Genomic DNA, 16,260 nt, shown 5'->3' with positions numbered 1-16,260 from the left:
TATCTAAAGTTTTTGCATGGTCTAATAAATCCCATATCTTCGCAAACCACTGTATCTGAAAGCCTCTAATCGCATAATGCTGGCAAGCATTGTTGATATAATATTTTCTTTTTTAAAAAAAAAGAAACAATAGTAGGTGGCCTGTACCCTTTCATCCATTTATCTAGACTTTCGCATTCTTAAAAAGTAAGATTAGTATATTGTTGGAAATCGGCTAAAATTTACTTTTGCAAGAAATATGTTAAAGAAAAGTTGCTTTCAATTCAATTATACAAAAGTAGTAAAACCAACGTTAAAATATACGTAATACAAGCGGTTGGTAGATTAAAAAAAAGTTATTACAAAACACATTCTTGCTAAGAGTATTTTTACTTCAGAAGGAAAATAATTAACCTCAATTTAAACTTTGTTCTTACAAATTACACAATTTTGTACACCAAAAAAACTGCGTAAAGTACTACAATCTATTTTTGATGGAGTTTTTAATGAGATAAAAAATTGCCACGAAAGCTAGAACTTGTTAGCAAAAAAAAATATTTTATTGGTTACAAATGTAGAAATGATATTGATTGATGACAATTTTCTTGATAGGAAGTTTTTTCTAATTTATTCACCCTCTAAACTAAAAAGCTTGAAAATGTATAGCCTATAAACTGTAATAAGTGTAGGGCTTTTTATAAAAAAGGGTAATTCAAAAGCTATTATTGGTAACATCCTACATAAAATGTCTAATTACTCTTCATTGTAAGTATAGATTATAATATCCCCTTGCAGCATGTTCTAAAAAAATATATAACCAATAAATTTGATGGATCGTTCGAATATATAATGATATTTTTACAGTAATAGAGTGGTGTCTCTCAAGACCGGCTTGATAAATGAGCCATCGGATATGCAAACTGAACGCCACTCAATTTTTTTTCCTATTTAACATTATTTTATTAACTTCGCCAAAAAATATGAATTTAAATTAAGGAATGTGGTGGTTAACACCTACTTCACGACATCAGATTTTTTGATAGTTGCTTTTGCCTGTTACTTTGGGTGCACGAAAATAAATAAGTCTAGAAAAATATGTAAGTTACTGAGTTTCTGAGAGGTAACGTAGCTTTCTATTGATGAAGAAACAATCAAAACTAGACAAGCAATGCCAATTTTACCGACTTATGGCATAGTAATATCATAAATTGGTATCATTAACTTGGCTAAGGTAACATAATCAAAGAAAGAAGAAGTAAGGTAACATAGTCAAAGAAATCACATCTTACTAATGTTATAAATGTCAAAGTTTAGATGGATGGATGTTTGTTAGAGTTTGTAGCCTAAACGGTTGAACGGATCTCGATGATGGCACAAATGTAGTGCAAAGTCTGGAAGAACACATAGGCTACTTGGTTTTTATACCACGCGGGAGGAGAAAAACTAGCGTAAATAAGCCAAACGGTTTCACTATGTAGTTGTTTTATAAAAGAAAATTGTATTAAACATTAAAATTAAATTTTTACTTATTTGCTGCTTGGAGCATAAACTACTTACAAAGGTAACAAAATCTAAAAGCTTTTTAAACTGGAACATGTTTGTACAACACATTAGCTTTTATAAATAAAGCTGTAATCGGAGGTAACTTTTTGCTAATCCTCAAAAGCTTAACCTTTATAATGCTTCATAATTTTAACAAAATTGTTTTAAAACACTGTAAAATAACTTCTACGTGCTTTTAATAATTACTAACGTACGAATGGATATGAAATATGTTTCGGAAAAGTTAAAGTATTTCGGTGGCTTTAAATAGATTTAAATTCACGTGAGCAATCCAGACTATTATTTTCCAAAAAATGAAAACTACCGTCACATTCAGGGTGATTCCTAACGGATTGATTGATGGCTTTTTAATAAAAAAATAATAACATTAAAGCTATAGAGATTCGGGCAACATACTTTGCGTTTATAGCTATTGAGGTCCTCCATCTCCACATAGCCGTTGGTTAGTTTGTTTAGAATAAGCCTGTATAATGAAAAAAAATTGAATTTACGGTGTAACTACTTTGTGACTACTAAATTTAATGAAAGCTCCACCATTTTTTAGTATTTACACTGTATCAAATGCAAGAACATTTTTAAGAACAAGATAATCATGTAAATTAAAATATATACAAGTTTGATAGAAATGAACGTATCCTCGGTAGTATAGTGGTAAGTATCCCCGCCTGTCACGCGGGAGACCGGGGTTCGATTCCCCGCCGGGGAGAACTTTTTGTAACATGCGTTGTTTTTCGAACATCAAATAAATTACAATATTTTATTTAAAAGAACAAATAAATAAATTGGTATAACCCAGGGACATTTATTTGTTTTGGTAGACTTTCATCTACAGGGGATTTCTTGAACAATTTGTGGCGCTTTTCGGGTGTAATCTTCAAGTTACGTCTTTGTCAAATTGTTAGCGAAGAATAATGAAGCGCGTCGTCTTTTATTTGCATATCTGATCCCTCGTTAATTGCGGCTGCTCCAGCTCAGCTTCGGCTTGATTGGAATTTATTAGACTATCCTATGATCTATCAGCACTCTTATTAAATGCTTTTTTTCTCACAAATGGTGACAAAATGAGTAATTGACAATAAAAGTGTTTCCTAAAGTTTCATTTGCATGTCCCGAGAACAAAAATATTTAATGTTTATGATGATTTTACTAATTTCTATTATTTTTGACCAATTGTAATATCCTTCTTAGTGGTATTTGTATAAATTAGTAAATCTTTAAGGTGCCAGTGGACACGGGTCATGCAATAATTAATTTGTACTAGTTTGTGCCCGCGACTCCGTCGGCGTGGAATTAAAAAACAAAAAACTAAGTAGCTTGTGTGTTCTTCCAAACTATTTTCTATATCTATGACAAATTTCATCGAGATCTGTTGAGTACTTTAGGCTACAAACTTTAACAAACATCCATCCATCTAAACATTCGCATTTATAATATTAGTATGATTAGTATGATGTTATTGCTAAATTCTATTTTCAAATTAAAGTTAAAAACCATAACAGTAAATACCGTATCTTTCTCTAGGTATTTTAAAAGTTAAATCATTTCATTCCATGTTTCTAAACAAGAATAAAGTACGTTATTTTTATGACTACCTACAATACATGGCCATCGTTTTCCGAAGACGTGACACAATTCTCCGCCGCCTCTTTGTGCAGTTTGTTTTCTTATATTTCCTTAGGATGGCGACTCTGTGATAAATCCGCACTCATATCTCTATTTCCAATGCAAATACACGAGCAATGCTCTGAGATACTGCTTTTGTTGCAGTTGTGTTTTCACTGGATATAAATCCAATTTTATTTGTTACTAGATTCTTTAGATATTCGGGAACGGCTATTTAAACAACTTTTAAAACTTCTCCTTTGACAGTTATAATTCCAATTCTCATAATACACAACATTTAATTGACTCAATTTACAATACAACAGGCCTTGATGAAAATCGATTTATGAATCACTTACTTTATTTGTAAAACTGTATGAATATAGGTTTTAGGTAGGACGTCCAGACAGAGGTCGCGCCCCAAAAGATCTAATTTTTTATCTTTGTTATTCAAAGTAAATTAAGAAAAAAACACCAAATTATGAAGCTCATTATTCTTGTTGAAATTATGTAAATGTAATATAACAGTATTAAGAAGTTATTTTCGCAAACCGATCGAGTCGATAGATGTAAATCTTGTCTACAAATATTTGATCAGTCGTAGCGTCCCAGGAGACATTTATTACCAATTAATTCTATACTTTATTTGATTATGTAATCATCTGTTTTAATTGGGTATTATTCAGGCCTACGTTTAGAATATTTACAATGGCAATTTTGGAAAATCAAGTGGAATGTTATTATCTTCATGGAATTGAATTTAAAAAAAATGACAATAAAATATTTAAAACCTCTTGATCAATTTTAATGCTAGGAATGTCTTAATTCTGTAATTACTGACATCTTAGGCAACAAAGAAGTGTGTGTTTACGCTTTATTATAATAAGTATAGATTAGGTTACACTTCCTCCTAAAAAGCTGCATGTTTCAATTTATGTTAGATTCTACTTAGCAATTGAAATTCTGTAGAGAATTTCTTTTTAGATTTAAACGCACACTGAATTTGTATGCCACTAACTTTGACCAACCAAATATTGCTGACAGGGTCTAAATAAAATTCGTAATGTATTCGGACCCCTGACCCTTGTCCACGTAAATCACGAGCTTTATTTTTATTATGAAACTGAAATACAACCTGTACTTACCTCTACACATACAAATTACATATTTAAAAATACAACGTGTTGGTAAAAAGGTCTACTAAAGACAATCGTAATATTTTGTCTGAGTTATAAGTAAAGATTTAGGTAAGCTACTGTCCCGATTTACTACAAACAGGCTAAAAAGAAATGTACAGTAGATCGACCAACGATAGACTTAAGTATTACGCCTATCACGTTATTAATCAATTTAAATATCATACTATTCATACTTATAAAAGTGAAAATCTGTATGTTACTTCGTATCTCCAAAATGTAGAACATAGTCTGGAAGAAAACATAAGCTACTAAATAAGTTTTTCAATTCCGTGCAAACGAACTCGTGGACAAAAGCTAGTTATGTGATAATTTAGAATACCTTATTTTGCATATTAAAGCTTTATCATTGCAATTTCTAACTTAATGACTACGTAACGGTGTCAGTAAGTCCCAACAATGCACAGCTTAGAAATAAATTCGCGTGCTTTGTGACTTGATTCGTGGTAACTATAAATATTATGAAAACTTTAAATATGTGGAGACCAGATTATGATGGACACATTTGTCCATCACAATCAACCAAGGATGTCTGTCTTCCATACTCTAGAAAACTATTATTGACGTTTCTAAACTAAAATGTAATGTCAAAATTGATTTTTCTTGTCATAAAAATAAGTAAACATTATGCATTTCATTTACGTTATCTTTTAATGTGAATATATAATTTTATACAATATATTTAGTATTATTTGATAGTTGATTATATTGTGCTTTCATCATGTCTATGGCTGAGAAGAAGAACGATTACCCTCCAGGCGTGGAGGCGGACCGGAGGCTGCTCCCCTTCGAGACATGGGAGGACTATTTGGATTCTTTAATCGAAATTGCCGACCTCAGAAATCTCAGAAGCATTCCATCTGCCAGGATTATCGCCGCTCTTGGTTATAGGTAAGTAGTCATACTAATGTTATAAATGAGAATGTTTAGATGGATGGGTATTTGTAACCTAAACCGATTTTGATGAAATTTGGTATAGACGTAGAGAATAGTCTGAAACACATAGGCTACTCACTTTTGTTTTTTTTTTTTAATTCAGGCGGACGGAACTCCGAGCGAAAGCTAGTTTGTGATATTGTAAGAATCAACAGCACTTACTATTATGCAAGTCGAGTAGGGTTGAATTCTGTTTATCTTAGTCTAGAGATAATATTTTAGGACGACTTGTTTAGTAATATTGATTTTCACGTAGTTTTAATACGAATAGTAAAGTGGTAAGTATAATTTTGCAGAGCTCTCGGAGATACCCTATCAGAGAAGGAGTTTTACTCGAGACGCGCTGTCATACAAAATATTGTTTTCCCAATAACAAAGCCATACGTCCTGGTGAGCGAAGGGACCGACTTGGAGGATCCTTTTAAAAGGGAATTGGCGATAAGGGAGCGCGCGAACAGAATTGGTATTTTGCAGGTACGGAATATGAAATATTTTACGACACGCCAGTTCCTTTTGGGTTGTACAATTTATATAGCGATACTCTGCTACAAACTTTTTTACAGTGTGCGTTATAAACTCGTGGCTTCTGGATAATGCTTTAGAATATTAGCCAATTATTTGAGTTTCTTTAACGTTGAAGTAAACAGTGTGGCATATTGTTTTTGTGTTTCTTCTATACTTGTTGACTGTCGTTTGATAGTGTGCCTATTTTTATACGATAAGTAGACATGTGCATTTTGAATTCTTTCCAGTCAATCATTTTTATACGTCACTTTACAAGAAGCGGTTTCGAAATATCCGGATACATTGACTACGCACATCGGCTAATCACACAGGATTGGGGACCGTTTTTCAAGACAAAAAAGATGCTATGGCCGAAGGACAGTGACCTTGGATACTTCCATTGGCGCCATGGTACTGTCAGAAGTAATATCAGCCGAAATTATAAGGTAATTTTAGTTCATTAAAGTGCAAATCAAAAGAACACAATCCAGTGACGTCACATTTGTCTTGTACAATGTGCAAAAAAGCTTGTCATGAAATAATGTAACGTTACTAATGAAAATAGTACACCTTTGTCGCTCGGTATACAAACAAAAGATGAGCGGAAGTGTGACGTTGCTAGATGATGACAATTGCATGTGTATTCAGTTTTAATTTATTCCAGCCAGTAATGGATCCCGAACAAGGTCTATTGTTCCAAAACCGCCACGACCATAAGATAATCTGCCCCAATCCGGAACAGGAGACCGGTCAGAATTCAACCAGGACTAGAGTTTACTCTCCGATGTATACTCAAATTGAAATCTACGATCATGTTGTTCGAAAGAAATCTTAAAAAAGATGCTTCGTGTTTAGACAATCCTTATTATAATAGTGGCGTCATAATCTGATACATTCCAGGGTATAAAAAGATTTTGGATAAATCAATTTGTTTTATTACTTTCAAAAATTATGTCAATACATTCGTTAAACTAAAAAATAAATTGTATATCTTAACAGTTAGCCTTATTGGGATATTTAAACATATATTGAATGTAACAGTAAATTTAAAGATAAATCAATTTTAAAATAAATTACAATAAGTAAATAATTTGTTTTGCTGTCACCTCACATTGCTGTAGTTCTTTTTTAAATTTCCGACTTTTCAGTCTGTTTACATTAACTTAAATTTCAATTGATTCAATGTTTAATATCTCATTAATAATAGCAAATTAACCTTTGTTACAAAGTTCTGTTTGTGAAAATCCATGTTATAATGACAAACTGAAGATTATACCAACAAACGTTACTGAAAATATACCGTGTTTTGCTTTGTCCAAAAGCAAAACAAATTATGGTGACATGGTCGCAACATGACTTTAAACATAATTTAATTATGTCCTACTTTAGACACTCGATTATTATGAATGCTTACGATAAATTAATCTTCTCTCAGATTCTATTAAAAGCGTATTGTGTCCATTTAGGTCTCCCATAACTTAAGTCTAAACTAACTAAACTAAGCAAATAAGTCTATAACAGACTTGACAAAAATATGCCTACAGAAAGTATATTCAACTCTGAATATTAATAAACTATTTAAAGCGTAAAATACTTTATCTAAAGCAGTAATTACTACCCTTAAATACATTATTTTAAATAAATATTAAGATTGTTGTGATATAAAAGTTATGGTGTATAATTAGTCATGGATTCAAGTCGCGTCCGTTTTGCGGATTCCCTTGACGCGCTGTGTACCACTGCCGTGCGCAGAGTGATACCGAAGATGTCCTCATGGTATCTGTTTTCGTCCTGTAGCAAGTAATAATAGTATAAATATATATTCTGATCTACCAAAGATTAGTGGAAAATAAGACTAAGATGACTTGATCTGTGATACTTCAGAGAGAAAGGATAAGTTGAAACTAGACTTTTTAATTTGAAAGATCCTAAATATAATTATTTTTCGAACTCTTGGTGAGACGCATATTACAAAATGCACATCATCATCTCCCCTGCCTTATCCTACTCCCGTAAGGTTGGCGCACCGGGTTTTCGTTCTCCAAATAACTCTATCATCCGTCATCACTCCCTTCTTCATCATGTCACCTTTCACCAATCCATCCATCTCCTTCTAGATCTACCTCTACCGGTGTACCCCTCCACATTCATAACTAACATCCTTCTTGTTACATGCGAATTACAAAATACCCATCTAATAAAATATTTGTCAATTTGCTTACCATTAAATCTAAAATGAAATTTTCAGCCTGCTCTGGTGTCATATGTGCGTTTATACTAATAATTTCCTTTAGTTTCTGTTTCACTTCTTCCGCCATCTTACAGTCGCCGCACACGTAGAAGTGACCCCTTTCTTCTAGAAGTAATCTTGTGACATCTGCACCTTCATCTTCGATTAGTGCTTGAACGTGTTTCTGTTCAAAAAACAGTGATGTTAATTCAAACTAAGAGACAAGGAGTTGAAGTTGTCATAAATCTTGGGCTAATCAGCAATATAATTGCTAGCCTTCTAAATTACTAACCTATTTATTATTAAGGAATCTTACCTTACTAACACCTTCTTCTCGAGAAAGTGCGACCATTGCCCTACTAAGTACGCCGCGAGCCAAAGCTTCCTCCTTTTCTTCTCTGTACAAATCCATAGTTTTGTATCGACAGCCAAAGAACAACCAAACCGGACCAATGTTATTAGACCGTGATTCCTTAATCTGACAACTTCTATGATGCCAAAAACCTCTGAACGGAGCAATCCCTGAACCTGGCCCAACAAGGATAAGTGGCGCTGATATATCTTGTGGCATATTGAAGTTTGGCGCTCTGAAACAAAAACAATTAAGATATTATGGAGTTATTTAATTCTGTAACGTTACTATTTCTGGTTTTCTATTTAGCGTAGAATGCTATAAATATGTTAAGAACTTACCGTCTTAAGAAAACTGTCAGTTCATCGCCAGGTTTTCGATTCTGTAGATATGTCGAACATACGCCATAGTGTGTTGATCCATTGTCTCCTTTGAATTGTAATGTAATCATTAGGTTTAAACGTCATATTAAAAAAGGAAACTAAACAAATACAATTTTATAAATAAAATTAAACGTAACTTAAAAATAATCTTACCTTGAGTCTTGTATACCACAACAGCTACTGTTATGTGTATCCTTTGTGGATGTGCTAGCGGAGAAGACGATATAGAATAGAATCTTGGCTGTAAATGAGGCAGCAATACTGTTAGTAATGAAGCTTGAGGTTTACATGACGGCAATAAATCAAGTACTTCTGCTAAATTTGGGTAATAGTGATGTCTCCAGTCATCATATTTATTTGAATCCTGAAAATGAAACATCGTTGTCTTACTTGGCGGCATAGAAAAAACATCAGAGTATTTGCGTAATTATAAGTTCGATACCTTAATTGTCGTAAGTTACTCGTCAACATACCTCTATTAATTCATTGAGGAAATCAATTTCTTTCTTTTGACTGCATGCGTTTGCTAGATATTTTAAGACTTTCGTAGAAGGTGGTGTTGTGATGTCCAGAAACCTTGTGAAAATATCCCGCACTGATACAGCCGGTATACGTTCATGGTTCTCCCAAGTTTTCATTGTACCTATGATAGGAAGTTTTTACTATAGTAAATTGATTGAAATAAAATTGTTACGAGTTCTCAATGAAGCATTATTTTTTTTCTTTTACCTGAAACTGTAAATGTCTCTTTTAAAAGTTGTAATTGAACAGGTTTGTCATAATCATCGACGTCCTTCAATCTTTCTAAAACGACATCTACTATCTCCTTGCGATTGCAGGCGAGAATACCAACGTGATCCCCTGGTTCGTAGTTTAACTCGTCCTAGAAATATTGTATTGTTTAATAATGTACCCTTTGAAGTATTATTTAAGTTAATTGAACATATTTGCCAAGTGTCTTACATTTGATTCCATGTCTACAAAAATAGTAGCACGATCGGCGGAGTAGTCGCCCAAATGCTTGTTTTCTTTCACCACGCATGTCAATAATTGCTTTCTGAAACCCGTTTCGAGTGAAGATTTTATTGGCAAAACTTTATTGGGTTTCTCAAATCTTACCGTCTGTTCATTAAGTGGCATCATACCCAGAGCCTTTTTACCATCTTTTACCATATCATTTTCATCCAAACAGAATGTTTCGCAAGAAACCTAAAAATATATAAAAGTGATCTATAAAAGAATATAAATCCATAGTTATCCATTGTTAGGCATAGGTACTTCTAAATATAGCTGATATACGATATACGCGGTTCGTAGCCACGGGCTTACTTATCAATTCCGCTGCTCTCATTCTTTAAAATCGTTATATAACTTATCTGGCTTATCAAAGGTGAACACATACTTGGAAAATATTTGATGACCAATTGCGGAACTGTTGTTCTTGTCCGTACATTTCGTCACCGCAAGCTAAATCAAGTAGTCTTTCCCCTCCTAAATCTTCAAGAACTTTATCTACGGTCTTCCCGAAGTTGCAGAACTTAGGATACGCGCTGGACCCGAGTGCGAAGACTGCGTAACAAATGTTACTGAGGGGTCCAATGTTTTCTATTGATGACGTGCCTGCTACACTACCTGAAAATTTAATGTTTTGCTTAGTATTTCTAGAACACAAAATAATGCGATAAATACCAAAATGTTAGATCAGACATGTTCAACTAGTCCGCGACTCCGTCCGCGTGGCATTGAAAAAAAACAAAAGTGAACAGCCTATGTGTTCTTCCAGAATATCCTGTCCATCTATGTCAAATTTCATCGAAATCCGTTCAGCCGGTTAGGCTACAAACAACAAACATCCATCTAAACTTTCACATTTATAATCTTAGTAAGATATCAAACACTAAATATGGATATATTTAAATTACCGAGGCTTGTAACTATTCATTCGAAAAACCAAAAGTGTAAATTAAATTAACAGATTTGTCGCAATCATTTAGCGCCTTGTTTCGATAACCATTTGTGATCGTTATCATATTTATGTCAGAAAATATGTGCTTACTTTTATTTGATTCTAAACGTGATAATTGCTTTTTGTATTCATTTGTTGGAGTCATCATACTGTTTGTTCTCATGAGAGCCTTTGGAGTTGGCATTTTATTGTTCCTGTAAAAAATTGTGTTTAATTAACCGTCAATAAAACTTCGTTCAAACATTAAATAAATAGAAACTCACCCTGCAATGTCTCCTATTTGGTCTTCTTGGTTTTTTTTTTCATTGCATAACATTTGAAACAGATGTTCTGCGAATTCCTGTAATATAATTTTATATTTAATAACGCAATCCAACTTAATTACAACTACAGATATCAATTTTAATGTAATATCAAAATATCGCAAACAATATTTAGTTTCGTAAATATTCGACTAAACGGGAGAATTCGTGTATGAAAGGTAATAAAAGGTACTCACAACGCCATTCGCAGGAGGTTCTCCGTTGCCAAAGGTTGAAGTTACGATCAACACGAGGGTTTCATGTTCTATTGAGAACATATCGTACTCAGACATACAGTGAACCTGTGTAAAAATAAAGAAAATAAAAATTTCTGTTTATTCTCAATTTTAACTTATAATTTTCTTAAAATTTTCAGCATCAGTTACTAAATCGTATCATTTTTTTAAAGCAAAAGTCTATATATTATTATAGTCAAATACCTGTGCATTAAATGCATGTCCAAATATGATGCCAAGTTCTTTCGCGTATTGTTCAGATTTGCCAGTTTCCGTGGCGTACAAGATAGTCGCCTTTATTCGCTTCGAAAGCGCCTGCCCGAACAGTTTCGAAGTGAACTTAACTGCTCTCGCGATTTGCTTGAAGTGAAACTTTCTGTGTCCATTCCCGTTATTTTCTAACTTAGACCATTGGTGTGTCTTCCATGCGGGTTCCTGTAGACATTAATTTGCTGTAGTTATTATTTTACTAGGAAAAACCTATTGATGAATTAGAAATTATTTAATGAGAAGTAGTACCTGATAATCGTAGGATGGTCTGAAATAATACAAGGCCATTTCTTGATGGAAAACGGATGTTAATGAAGATGACATCGGCGGCACAATCCAAATCCAATCAGCCGGACATCCGCCTCTGTGCAAAAACAACGCTATTGTTTAAACTAATCAATATACGGCTAGCACTTTACTCTTCCGGTGACGACACCGACTGGTTTCGGACCCACCACCACCATGGCCTCACGGGTCATACGGGCCGAATCGTGGGAGGGGCGCGCGGTTTGGCCAGTTTTGGCTCCACACACACCTTCTTGACTCCCTACAAGTTATTTCGGTTGGTTTCGGACCCGTCAAAGGTTCATCTTAAGGGCGAGTGTTAGCCTTTTTTCTCAAACGCGTTGCATCTAGCTCTTATGCTAGTAATTAGTGGTGGTATATTATAAACGAAAAGTTTAATTTAATGAAAGGATTCTAAATTAATTTCCAATAGTAATAACTGAAAGAACAATACCCTAATATTTAGATATTTTAATGGTTCCTGTTTACACATTTTGTAATTACCTTCATATTAACAATCTTCACTGAGTGTAGAATAATTTCGAGTTATTGTCATTTAGTTTAGCTTACCTGCTTTTGTTTTCATTATCCAAATGCTTGATGAATTGTTCGGAAGCCGAGTGGTGGTCCACAATAGAGACGTTGTCGCGGTGGAAACTGTAAAGCACCGCTATATTCACTTCGACCAGCGCTTGGTCCTTCCATAGTGATACGTACGAGTTTGTGTCGAGACCCAATTTTATTGCTACTGCCTAAGAAAAGATGGTATCATTAGAAATCTAATTTGACTACGGAATCCAGAGATAGGATACGTAAAACGGAATACTAAATACAGAAAGTGGGCAATAAGAGCGGCGAGAAAAAAAAGTGGAATGAAATATTATTTAATGAAATCTGTTTAGTCATTTAGGCTACAAAAGATTATAATGAAATTAACAAACATATTCACATAGTAAATATACGTAACATCACTCAGTGAAAAACATTGGCCTCTTATCAGTCGGATAAAACTAAATCTTAAGAAACTTACTTCGATAACATTGAGTCGATTAGAATCACAGAAGTTGCGACATCCGATCTCTGTGCCCATATACCATCCGTTGAACGCTGTGCCAGTGAACTCCAAGCCGCCGCAATCCAACCGCATGTTTGAAACCGCCGGTAGCGCGTACCAACGTAACCCGAGCTCTTTGAACCACTCGTATCTATTAGCAAATAATCATCTGTTATGCAATATTTGCTATCATATTTACAAAGCTAGACAGAAGCTATGACACAGCAAATCCGGAGAATATGAAGATCAATTACACAAAGACAATAAAAAGATGACATAATAAAGGTGTAGTTTTTTCTTAGAAAACAATTTTTCTCTAGGTTGGAAATAAAATTACAAATAAAATTACAGATTTGAATGCTGTTAAAAACAACACAAATAAAATTAACCCCCTCTTGTTCGCGTACTAATGTACAATAGTAACATTGTTTAATGAGTACAGTTAGTTTGTAGTGACATTATTAAAACTTGTGGGAGAGGACTGTACAGGTCTTTAATCAAATGTTAGTGTACACTTTAAAGTTGAGGTCGTTGTCTCTAACTGTTGTTACGTTTGTTAGACCGAATGTTCGTCTATTCAGTTCACAAGTTTAAATTTTATTGTCATTTCCATGCGGATACGAATCTGAGATTGAAAAATCAATAAATGGACAAGGACTTTTGTAAAGTGACGGAAAATTTAAGATATGAATAAAATGTACCTTGGATGTTCCATTTGCACTTCCATAACTATCTCTCGTGGTATGTCGAAGAACTCGGGGTCTTTCCCGTCAGCCGATAACACTAAGGGTAATATATCCCATGCGGTACGGGGCGGCTTCCATCCCAGTTTCATACAGACCTAATAATTATTATATTGTAAATAGTTATCGAACAAAAATGTATTTAAAACGTTAACATATATTAAACAAAAATTGTGTGTGAAATATAGGCATATATAGTGGTTTTTATGTTAATTTACAAGCATGAGTAATTTGGACATTAAAAGATGTACGTAAAATGTTTTTTTTAATAATCGTGACAAAGCTAAACGACTAAATTTACAACGAAACGATTTAAAATGCTGACACGTTTTTATACTCTATTGTAAAATCCAACCGGATCTGTCGGCACAATAGTGCGCCCGGGGTAATTTGTAATAGAGCATCACTTGAGTTTTTTAATGTTACTAGTTATTACATTTCTCACACACATAGAACTTGAATCATATATTTTAGCCAGGCATTCTACTAATTATAATATTGTAGGAGGTTTTAAAAGGTTAGAGTGGTATGGGCATGTTATGAGAAGGGATGAATCGCATGTAACAAGAAGGATGTTAGTTATGAATGTGGAGGGGTACATCGGTAGAGGTAGACCTAGAAAGAGATGGATGGATTGCGTGATGACTGAGATGACGGATGATAGAATGCTTTGGAGGACGAAAACCCGGTGCGCCGACCCTACGGGAATAGGATAAGGCAGTGGAGATGATGATGAGGAGGTTTTTAAATGTATCCAAGTTTAAAATGTGTTGTCAATTATACAGATCTCAAAGATTAAACAAAAACAAATACGCCAATAATAGAGAATCTTGAGAAATTGTATTTAAAACTAAAACATTCTTAGTTAACTCTCTCTTATTTCTTAGCTAGCTAGAACTAGCTTTCGTCCGCGACTCCATCCGCGTGGTATTAAAAAAAAACAACCATGTAGCCTACCTGATCTTCCAGACTATCCTCTTCATCTATGCTAAATTTCATTGAGATCCGTTCAGCATTTTAGGCTACAAACTCAAACAGACATCCATCCATCCATCCATCTAAACTTTCACAATATCAGTATGATTCTGCTCACTTAAGTTTATTAAAGTTTTAAATAAGTCTAGAGAATTTACGTCTGTGAATTCTACGCGGGCAGGATCTCCCAACACTGAGCCATCTTCCTCTATGTAGCCAGCATAACTGATGAGCTGCGGATTCCATATTCTGTAATCGTGTTTACCGTCCGTTCGCTGAGGAAATATTGTTATCGCTGACCTGAAATTTAAGAATATGTATAAATCTTTCCTATAAGCATACTCTTTTATCTGAATTTAGTTTTCGCCCGCGACTCCGGCCTTTTTCCGCGCGGAATTAAATAGAAACTTATATAGTAACCTATGTATTTTTTTCAGACTATGCTCTACATCTATTCCGAATTTCATCTAGATCTCTTAACCTGTTTAGGCTGCAAACACTAACAAACACCCATCAATCTATTTTAAATTTCGCATTTATAACATTAGTATGACAGTTCTTGACTTTCCCGTTAAGAAAAAACTCGGTAATTCCTTGTTAACTACACTTCTGCTAAATTAATGTAAGTAGTTCTGTCTAGTTAGTTTCTTTTTCTTTCTTCTCTTTCTAGGTTTTTTTTTAAAAACACACGAGTCGAAGCAATAAGAATAATCTACATATTTGATTTTTCTATTAGAATATGGATTGCCTGTGGTTTGCCTGATTGATGTCAGATTCAATATTGATGCAAATTTGTTCTTCCGCTTAGCTGCTTTACACAAGAAAGGGTAATTTGTCTGATGTATTTTTATTACAGAGCACTCGAACTATATGTTACGTTTTTGTTGTATATGAATTTAACAGTTCAAAAGACTGGTTCGGGGTATAGTGAAACTTTACCTTATATTTCCTTTATTCGTGGCGTATTTGATATGATTACAGAGAGCTTCGAACATTCCACTGGCTGTCGTTACCTCCCTGCAGTCGAATATCTGTAGAAATATATACTCTTTTAGAATTGTTTTCATTTATATGTCAAGTAAGATGAGAATAGATATCGGGTTTTACGATCAAAGACAATTTATGATCCCTAGCTTATTTATTTCCGTACGAATTGGTGAATATTTTTAGTACTAGTTCGTCTTGATAGAGACAAATTGCAGAATTGTAATTCTACTATTACCCTACTATTTAAGAACTTAACAATACCATTGCTTCTTGTAAGACAACATAATGAAAGGCTTGATCAATGAAATTACAATTAAAACATAATTTCTCTGTATTTTTTTTTCAGAAACTAAATGCAACATATTCACTTGAACTCCGCAACCACATCTTAAATACTATTTTAAAACTACTAATCACTATTTCATTCTCACAATTAAATATTTACCAAAACAAAGAGCATTTCCCGCGCTATTTTCACAAACATTCAAAAAGTAATTTGGTTAATAAAACAACGTACTTTTCAACTTACACACATTTAAGCCATTAAGAACCCTAATTAAAAGTTTAAATGCGGAATTAGCAGCAACGTTTGGGTGAATGTTCAGTTATTTTTGACCGACTTCCCAAAAGAAGGAGGTATTCAATTCGTCGGTATATTTTTTTTTATTTTTTTTTTTATGTGTGTTACGGCATAACT

At 33.8% G+C, this 16,260-nt stretch overlaps 2 protein-coding genes and 1 non-coding gene across 3 annotated transcripts in view; 2 read left to right on the top strand and 1 right to left on the bottom strand.

Annotated features, from left to right (window-relative positions):
• Positions 1–2,176: 2,176 nt before the first annotated feature.
• Positions 2,177–2,248, top strand: Trnad-guc. The gene has a single exon. It is a non-coding gene; the product is annotated as a tRNA-Asp (tRNA).
• Positions 2,249–4,940: 2,692 nt separating this feature from the next.
• LOC106105188 (uncharacterized protein C4orf22 homolog) lies at positions 4,941–6,703 on the top strand. The gene is made up of 4 exons (XM_013285453.1): positions 4,941–5,231; positions 5,573–5,750; positions 6,029–6,226; positions 6,445–6,703. The coding sequence occupies exons 1-4, from the start codon at positions 5,062–5,064 to the stop codon at positions 6,613–6,615; spliced, it is 717 nt and encodes a 238-aa protein (XP_013140907.1). The 5' UTR covers positions 4,941–5,061; the 3' UTR covers positions 6,616–6,703.
• A 93-nt stretch (positions 6,704–6,796) lies between these two features.
• The window catches only part of LOC106105182 (nitric oxide synthase-like), a 24,244-nt gene continuing 14,780 nt past the window's right edge, over positions 6,797–16,260 (bottom strand). The window contains exons 4-22 of the mRNA XM_013285439.1: positions 15,516–15,607; positions 14,735–14,876; positions 13,560–13,699; positions 12,835–13,009; positions 12,375–12,556; positions 11,769–11,883; positions 11,454–11,684; positions 11,211–11,315; positions 10,975–11,051; positions 10,802–10,905; positions 10,148–10,377; positions 9,709–9,954; positions 9,475–9,628; positions 9,219–9,388; positions 8,899–9,109; positions 8,704–8,791; positions 8,327–8,597; positions 8,003–8,194; positions 6,797–7,571 (exon numbers count right to left, since the gene is read on the bottom strand). Of these exons, the coding sequence (XP_013140893.1) occupies positions 7,449–7,571; positions 8,003–8,194; positions 8,327–8,597; positions 8,704–8,791; positions 8,899–9,109; positions 9,219–9,388; positions 9,475–9,628; positions 9,709–9,954; positions 10,148–10,377; positions 10,802–10,905; positions 10,975–11,051; positions 11,211–11,315; positions 11,454–11,684; positions 11,769–11,883; positions 12,375–12,556; positions 12,835–13,009; positions 13,560–13,699; positions 14,735–14,876; positions 15,516–15,607 (3,048 nt within the window). The 3' untranslated portion in view covers positions 6,797–7,448. The remainder of the gene's footprint in view (positions 7,572–8,002; positions 8,195–8,326; positions 8,598–8,703; positions 8,792–8,898; positions 9,110–9,218; positions 9,389–9,474; positions 9,629–9,708; positions 9,955–10,147; positions 10,378–10,801; positions 10,906–10,974; positions 11,052–11,210; positions 11,316–11,453; positions 11,685–11,768; positions 11,884–12,374; positions 12,557–12,834; positions 13,010–13,559; positions 13,700–14,734; positions 14,877–15,515; positions 15,608–16,260) is intronic.

The sequence above is a fragment of the Papilio polytes genome, unplaced genomic scaffold (genome assembly GCF_000836215.1).
Source record: "Papilio polytes unplaced genomic scaffold, Ppol_1.0 DF824270.1, whole genome shotgun sequence".
Classification (NCBI taxonomy): Eukaryota; Metazoa; Arthropoda; class Insecta; order Lepidoptera; family Papilionidae; genus Papilio; species Papilio polytes.
Note: the sequence above shows the minus strand (reverse complement) of the source record. Positions and strands in the feature narration are given on the sequence as shown.

Coding starts and splice junctions, on each gene's coding strand:
- LOC106105188 (XM_013285453.1), top strand. CDS start 5,062: ATGTCTATGGCTGAGAAGAAGAACGATTACCCTCCAGGCGTGGAGGCG. Junction 5,232..5,572: donor ATCGCCGCTCTTGGTTATAG/GTAAGTAGTCAT, acceptor ATAATTTTGCAG/AGCTCTCGGAGATACCCTAT. Junction 5,751..6,028: donor ACAGAATTGGTATTTTGCAG/GTACGGAATATG, acceptor AATTCTTTCCAG/TCAATCATTTTTATACGTCA.